Source organism: Hypomesus transpacificus, chromosome 18 (assembly GCF_021917145.1).
Source record: "Hypomesus transpacificus isolate Combined female chromosome 18, fHypTra1, whole genome shotgun sequence".
Lineage (NCBI taxonomy): Eukaryota > Metazoa > Chordata > Actinopteri > Osmeriformes > Osmeridae > Hypomesus > Hypomesus transpacificus.
In genome coordinates, this window is record NC_061077.1 from 7,302,559 (window position 1) to 7,310,796 (window position 8,238).

The window sequence follows — 8,238 nt, forward strand, 5'->3', positions numbered from 1 at the left end:
GTTAGGTTTCCGTGAGCCGCTCAGAGTGGCCATGGACATCATAACACTGACCAGCTCCCACTGTTTTAGAAGTACCACCAACGTCACTGAGACCTCTGATAGGACTTTCAATGGCCTTATCTGCCGACCCACCCACTATGACCTAAACTCACAGATGAGATAGTGTAGCGTCACCACAGTTCACACTGGAACAGAGGTTTTGCCCCACTGAAACACATGTTCTCCACAGGAAGGATGGTAGTCTTGCACACATGTTAACATGTAGGCTATGTGTCATTGTGTTGATGTCTTGTCTAGAGCCAGTAAAGCCTGAAAGCCAAGGCTGGTCTATGTCTGGACCTCCTGCTCTCATCTTTAGTTGGTGCAGTAGGAATCCCTGTAAGACAACTGAAAGCCTTTAGCAGAATCCCTGACCTGCAGACACATCAATCACAGCAGCATCTCCTAAAACAAGGGCCTGGCCCCAGGGGAATAAGAATAACCTGTCATTGGATCTAGTGGTTGTAAAATCATTATAATAATGCTGCACCGTAAAAGATCAGTATAAAAGAGAAATGATCTCGTTAGCACAGAATTTGTCATCATAAAGGGAAAAAAGGAAAATCTTAGTTTAAGAAAGGAAAACAGGTGCTTTATCTGACATGCATGAACTTCACACACCATTGAATATCAAAGGAGAACAAGTTATGAAAACATCTTCAACATGAAAAGCAGAGCATACGTGGCGCCCATTCCAGTTGGAACTTGCTTGTTCTGTAGTGGAATAGAGGTTACAGCAGGTTTTATAGTGAAAGCGGCAGCTTCTTCACTGAAAACCAGAAAGCTCTGTCTGCATAAGTACAGCATGCCACGTGTCCACCAGGCCAGCCAGCCAGCCAGTCACCATCTGCAGAGGAGACAAGGCTGGCACTCTGTCTCACTATAAAATGCAGCTGGGTGAATCGACAGCTGTTGAAGAATAATTTCCACAAAATAACAGAAGGGTAGAAAATGAACGATAGTGAAAACACTCCAGGGATAAGTAAAAGTATGGTTCTGGAAAGATAAATCTGTCACCACTTTAGCATTAGCTTTAGGATATAGCAGAATGGATGAGTGTGCTAATGCGCTTGCTCATTAAAGATGGATTTCTCCTGATGTGATTTTGGGACAATAATAGTCCAAAAGGTTTTGGATTTATTTTTGTATTTTTTTGAGAGTACATCAGGACACCACTTCATCTCCATCTCCTTTATGTGTTATGATCATCAATCTCCATGTTTACTTCTCTGTCCTCCATGAGAAACCTCAATTAGAAGTCAGTCAGGCTGTGCAAATTTGCAGTATCACTAACACAGGCTTGACACTTGGACACACACTCTCACACATGCACACGCACACACACACACACACACACACACACACACACACACAGTAGACGATGTTGGTTGGTCTGGGGAGTGCACAGCATGCAAGGGTGGGTTTTCCATGCATATGTATGGTGGGGGGTGGGCCTCTTCATCTGCCTGGTGAGATCCTGCGTCTGGTTGACTATGCAGAGCAACCAGTCACCATGCCCTCTGTGATCTCTCAGATAAGAGTCATCCATCTGCTGTGCATATCTGTCAGGCACTAGGAGCTGGGAGGCTGGGCTAATCACTCCAGTCATCTATCTCTCTCTCCCCCAGTGTCTCCAACGCTCCTGCCTGCACTCTATTCTCAATCAGTCCCTACTTTTTCTCTCTCTCCCTTCTTCACTCTCGTCAACACCAGTTCAGCTTCAACAACTTCTTATTTCCATAGTTTCACAGTGCAGCAAAACCCCAAAGGAATGCCTTCCTGCACCCACTCGCACCCACTCGCACACAGACCGACACCGAGCACACTGACACACACACACACAAGTAGCTGGTATTTCAAGGTCCCTGCATTAACTTGTCAGATCACCTGTCTACTGGGATGTGTACACGTTCCCTAACACCAAACCACATTGTCCATTAAGTAAACGCTTCAATTTCAATAACAGTAGCTAACCACACATCAAACAAACAAAGACAAAAGAGCAAAGATGAAGAGGCTTGAAATGATTTTGTTCTGTCATCATATTTTAGTTGCAGAAAGGCTGTGAGAGAGCAGGGAAACAGAATGACATCATAGATAGCTAAGGTACAACTAAAGAAGCAAAAGGAACTCAAAAGATAGTAGTTGATACTTGTTACTTTTGCTACTAACATTAGGAATCCATTCCGGTTACTCCCCCAGGGACATCATTCTTTCCATCTTTCCAACCAACAACAAGCTGAAGATCTGTCTGGGTTACCAGTGACTTTATTTTCTTTAACAAATAGCACTTTGTTTGCTGTGATCAATACCTTAGAAACCAGTGGTGTGCGTATTTAGCTGTGATCAATAACTTAGAAACCACATTCATTATTAATTCATAAACAGAAAAGCATCTGTGGTTTAAACAGAAAACAGCAGGTATTGCAATAACATGACAGCTGAATCCCACTATGGAGAGACAAGCATGAGAGGGTGAGTTTTGGCATGATTCTTTAAGTATGCTTTTTACATTACAGTGTATACCAGTTACATTATTCAAAGTAGAGCTCACAATATAGCATAGTCCTGCATAAATTGCATACTTCTTTGTACTGAAGCTGACTGTAGGACAGGTTTTTGCTAGTGGAATATTTATAGCTGTGCATTAAAAGTGGAATCAAGGGTTTAACTGTACCATTGCAACATGACTGCTGTTCTTTTGTCTGGGCCTGTCCAAAAATGTCTTGCCCTGGGCTATTTGTGGAGGCAAGAGTATACGCAAATGTTTAAGTGGTATCACACATTCACTCTGTCATATCAAGAATAGGAAACAGGTTAACACTCTCCATATAGATTGATAGTGTTGGTGTGTTGCCAGTTTAAGATTTGCCCAACACAAACACAGTAGCCTACACATTCAAGTAGGATTAGTGTTTGATGTTGAAACATCAATCTTGTCATACTTAGTACTGCATGCAATAATGTCATGAATGGGGTGTACATGAATTTGAAATGTATGACACCTACACAACTAAAAACATTGTACCTTATGACGTGACTTGTTTCATCCAATCAATGTATTTGTACATTAAAAGTACATTTAGAATTGATGCTGTATGATGTATGCTGCCATCTTGTGGCATTCTTGTGCACTCTCATGAAACTTGAAACATTACTGATTGGTCTGCTTCACTTCGTCTCCTGTTTAGAAAATGTAAAGTAACGTTACTGCTATGTGACCTTCAGCAAGACAAACATCATACACAGGGAGCACAGTTAAATAACTTTTATTTAGTCTGATTCAAAAGGTGGACATTATTTAAAAAACAAAGCAAAAAAAACTAAGGGTTTCAAAACTACAGTGTCCTATAAAATTCAGCACGCAAAATAGAGCTTTCTGATTATGTATCCTAAAGTCAAACACTAGATTACTTGATGTATAGTTTACTCTTAACAGATCTTTAGCCCCTAAAATTAGGTTGAAATATTTACATTCCATTCATGAGAAAAGGAAGAACATATAAACTTGCGACTGTTACACAAGGGTAAGAATTCATCAACTGTGGCTACTGTCCTATTACTTATACCACATACTGTCACGCATTTGCTGTAAAATGCACAACCATAAACCTATAGTAATCCATCTGACTTTTAATTGCATACACTTATGTGATCAATAAACATGACCAAAAATACAAATAAAATGTGATGCCGTCCATCCTAAAAGATACATGAACACAAACACACTTCAGATTCAACACGCTTAAGATTAACAATTTTGTCTAAATCTTTAATCAGCTAAACAGGCTCTTGTTACAAAATATAGGTCTTCGTCACAATTCAATCAATGACTTGTTTATATACACTATCACTTTAAATAGGCTACATAATGTGTGCATTTGTATCAGTGTTGGTGCACAGATAAACAAAAAGCTAATAGTAGGGAAGGCAAATGGGCATCATCCAATATTTACCTCTTTATAGCCAACAAAACTACAGTGAACACATCCTACATAAATATAGCCAACAAAAACTGATGAGGAAAAAGAGTATGGTCTCCAAATTATTGTTTCCTTATATGAAAGAAAAACCCATAATGTCATCCCTGAGAACAAGATTTGGTTCAGTACGGAGTGCATCTGAGACTTACTGGGAATATTACATCCTCAAGAAACCTGTCTTTTACCTCGTCAAGACGCTAAAAAAGGTCCAAGACAGTGTTGATGTTAGAGATGATAACTATTGATAAAAGTTTCTGACTGGACCACTTGCAAACATACCCACACACTGGCAGTTAAATCAGGTAAGGTGTGAGACAATTTACACCTCCAGGTAGCTATTATATTATTGGCTCCCTAGTTGTTTGAGACCTAAGGTCTTGGGAATCTTATTTTGGAAACATGATACAAGACTGCACCAAAATATGTAGGTAATGTACTTCTGTATAAAACAGTGGCATCAATGTGGTGCCCTGACTTTTTTTCTGTAATTTCACCCTGAATAAAAATACATTTAGAATCAAATGGAAACAATTTAGTTGTTGTGCATAATAACAGGAACATTGTGAAGGACATGATTTTAGCTCTGGTCCTCATCCACATCGATATTTTCCTCTTCCTGGTCTCTGGCCTCCTGAGCCCTTGAGAACTCGTCTACATCTTCAACATCCACCTCTTCATCCTTCTCCCCATAGGAAACCTCTTCCTCCTCTCTGGCCTCCTCGTCACTATCAGACCCTGGGAGACAAGGAGACGACCATTAGAGCCTTTTCTGGGAGGAGGTAACTGAGGGACTGACTAGGAGACCAGTGGTGTGATAAGCTTGGCTTAGTCACTGGACTGCACAACCTGCATTCTGAACTGGCGGCCATTGTGGATAGAAGTTTGCAACCTTTCTGCCTGAGGATTAAGTCTTACCGTCAATCACCACCTCTCCGTCATCAACCTCCACTGGGCTCTCATCTGGGGAAATATTGGCTGTCTGTTCAGGTTAACCTGGATCATTAAAACATTCACATCTCACTGTGCACTGATGGTCTTCCCTACCAATTAAAAAAAGAATGTATTGCTACAATTTTTACTGTAGACAAGACATTGTATTAAGTTTGTGCTAAAACTACTAAGTAGTTTTTGTAATATCATCAGTTCCAGTTGTTGAGTTGGTCATCCAGCAGGCCATTTCATCCTTTTTGGATTTGAGCTATCCACAACTATCTGTCAGCTAGGGTATATGTGAATGCTTCTCTTTGACCCTGTCTTCACCAACCTCCAGCACTCCCCCTCTGTTCCTCTTCCTCCTCCTCCTCTTCATCCACATCCTCCTCCTCCTCCTTCCGGCTTTGGCCTCGTCCAGATTCCTCCTGGTCATCATCCGAGTCAGAGATAACCACACACTCATCCCCGTTGCTGTTATCCGCTGCCCTGGTACCACTGGCACCACTGCAGAACAACACATAGGACTGTAGGTTACACAGCAATACTTCCTTCCGTTAAATCAACCCCATGAACTGTCCTAATGGGAGGAGTTGCGGTACTTCATTATAAGGGACCACACCACAGAAACGTGGCATATGGCTAAGCTTACCTTCCATTCTCCCTGGGTTCCCACAGCGGAGTCAGGTAGTACCTCAGAGGGTTTCTGAAGAGGTCCTCCTTCAGTATCTGAATATTCACACACACACGTCAGGTAAGCCATGTCCTGCGAGGCCAGGCCGAGTCAGCATATGAGTCAGGCACAGTCTCCGAGCTCAAGCAGTCCTGCTCATCCCTACCTGTGCAATGTCGTCTCTGCCTGGGCTGCTGTGGTCACTGAACCAGCAGAAGAAGGTCTGATAGACCCCCCGAGCCAATCGCCGGGGCTCACTGTTGGCCGTCAGGTTCTGGCCACGATGCCACAGGATGGGGTTGGAGAACGACACAGGAGAGCCTGAGAACACAGCCAACCATACGAATGCTGTTAAAATATGCTAAACAGGTTTGCTTTGCTTCCCAAACATATCTTTTAAAATGTAACATGGTTCATGTTAATAATAAATATTTTGTTTCAGTCTCACAACAACAAAAAAGCTGGTGGTTTGTAGAAACCAGGCAGCAAAACAGTTCAATCAGATGGCTAGCCAGTATCTCTCTTTCTCACCTCCCATTCCAAGGTGAAGCTCCTTTACTATGATATTGTTTTGGAAATAAGGGTTCCGTCTAAAGTGGAACCCAATTCTGTAGCCAAGTTTGTTGTTCTTGAATGACTCAATCTGGAAAGATGGTTAAAAAAACATTTACATCAATTGCCGGCAATGGAACTTGCTGGATTAGGAAGAACTATGTAAACTTGTCACACATTACAGAGTATTCAGTACTGACCTCGAGATCGGTCATGTAGCTGAGAGCATCCTCATCGGTCTCGTCAATGTGGGCTGAGAGATGAGGGTGGTTCAACAACTATGACGCCTTGAGTTAAGGGAAAAGGAGACACAGCAATTTTCTTGTACACACACACACACACACAAACACAACTAGCGCAGACAAGGATACTGCTGTGACCCAGAAGCCAGGGATGGATTTTGCAATGGTGCTGCGTTGGTCCAGGTGAGGGCGTCGCTGCCGACTCATTTTCAATTCCAGTCGTTGGTGAAGTCGCGCACTCTTCTTCTCAAGAGCGTCTAACCTCATTTGTACCTGTGCCAAAAGGGACACTGACTGTCGAATCTCCGGGGCCATCTTCACTGACACAATAGCGCACTCCCCGTCGTCGTTGTCCTCATTGTCTGAAGGGAAGGAGGAACTTGGTGTGGAGGAGGATTCAAGTATCGAATCGTCCTCCTCGTCCGCATCTGGCATGTCCTCTGTACCTTCTCTGTCAACATGGGCTGATGTAGAACTGTCTGCAGCAGCTGCCTGTGTTTGAAACGACCTCTCGAGTTTAGAACTTCCCTTGGATGAATCGCGATCACTACGCTTAATTTTGTTTCCTTGTTTCTCAACATCAACTCTTTTGGATGAACAGGGAGTCTCTTTTCTTTTGAGATCACCATCTCCCCCTGTGAGACTAGCAAGTGCTTCAGCGGCTGCTATTGCAGCCGAATCAGACTGATCCAGTGAAGTTGACGGTCGGCAAACAGCAGCTGTACCGTCCTTGGCATCAACCTTTGCATCGCCAGATTCATGTGTAATCTCAGGAATATTTGCATCCACTGTATTACTGACATTGACAGCCGCGCTTCTCTCTTCCCCCTGTTCCGTTTGTAAAGAAAGTCCACTCTCCTCTTTCCCGTTCTGCTTTTCTAGATCAGCAGACACCGTACCGTTGTCTTGCTGTTTGTTGTTACCCTGATTATTTACACGCACTTCACACGATGTTTCGTCCAGTTTGGTTAACTTACTTGGAGCAGGAGACTCGCTGCACTGTTCAGGAGACGGACATCGTTTCCTGGGCGCGGAGTCTACGGACTGCTTGCAGTCCGACGACTCGCTCATGTTAGCAAGCTAGCAAACTTAGCAGGTGTGCTAATTATCTCTCCCGCGGAAATAATTCGATATGGAAAATAGCTAGCAAACTATCTGCTAAAGAGTTATTTACCATAAAACCACACAACAGTGGGCTGCACATATAATAAACAAACATTCGTTTGTGAGCTTACTTGTTAACTTGCTATCTTCTTAGCTAGCTAGGCAATGGTCGTCTTGTTTTGCTTTTCCGAGGCCTAGCTACTGTACTAGCCTAGCTTAGCGCGAAAATAACCGGGGCAGACTAAATAGCAGGCTACCGAGTAGCTTAGCTTCCAACCTTGCGTGTATTGTTTGGGCTGTGCTCCATTTTCTTTAACTACTACAGCTCTGCTAAATATAAATATATAGTAATAATTAAAATGTATTACATTAAAATCGATGGTTCTATTATTACGCTCTTCCTTGTAGTCCTGTAATTATTGTATATGTCCTTTCCTTCACTATTCTTTCTGCGCTACAAGGATGACAGGAAAACAATTCCCTGATTGGCTACAGTACGTCGCGCCGAAACCAATCATATGAACGGACTTGTTTACATGAATCAAATGAACTACTCACACGGGTTGCTGCGCAAAACAATTCATATCAGATTTGATTTACATTATTTTTATAATGCCAACATGTAGTATTTATTTAAGCTATATTGAAAATTTACAACAGGAGAGAAAATAGATAAGTTCTCGTGGTTTTGCACTAGGAGACTGGCAGACAGGAC

General features: G+C 42.5%; 1 protein-coding gene across 2 annotated transcripts; it reads right to left on the reverse strand.

Moving 5' to 3' along the window:
- Positions 1–3,292: 3,292 nt before the first annotated feature.
- Positions 3,293–8,015, reverse strand: tspy (testis specific protein Y-linked). 2 transcript variants are annotated; one of them, XM_047040508.1, is made up of 8 exons: positions 6,549–8,013; positions 6,378–6,455; positions 6,157–6,268; positions 5,792–5,946; positions 5,605–5,681; positions 5,287–5,459; positions 4,938–4,982; positions 3,293–4,757 (listed from the first exon to the last, which is right to left on the reverse strand). In XM_047040508.1, the coding sequence occupies exons 1-8, from the start codon at positions 7,488–7,490 to the stop codon at positions 4,600–4,602; spliced, it is 1,740 nt and encodes a 579-aa protein (XP_046896464.1). In that variant the 5' UTR covers positions 7,491–8,013; the 3' UTR covers positions 3,293–4,599. The 2 variants fall into 2 exon arrangements, 1 of the variants encoding a protein (XP_046896464.1); XR_006957585.1 differs by having other exon boundaries at positions 4,703–4,757; positions 4,938–5,015; positions 6,549–8,015.
- Positions 8,016–8,238: the final 223 nt, after the last annotated feature.

Coding starts and splice junctions, on each gene's coding strand:
- tspy (XM_047040508.1), bottom strand. CDS start 7,490: ATGAGCGAGTCGTCGGACTGCAAGCAGTCCGTAGACTCCGCGCCCAGG. Junction 6,456..6,548: donor CTGGCTTCTGGGTCACAGCA/GTATCCTTGTCT, acceptor AAGGCGTCATAG/TTGTTGAACCACCCTCATCT. Junction 4,758..4,937: donor CGGAGAGGTGGTGATTGACG/GTAAGACTTAAT, acceptor CTTGTCTCCCAG/GGTCTGATAGTGACGAGGAG.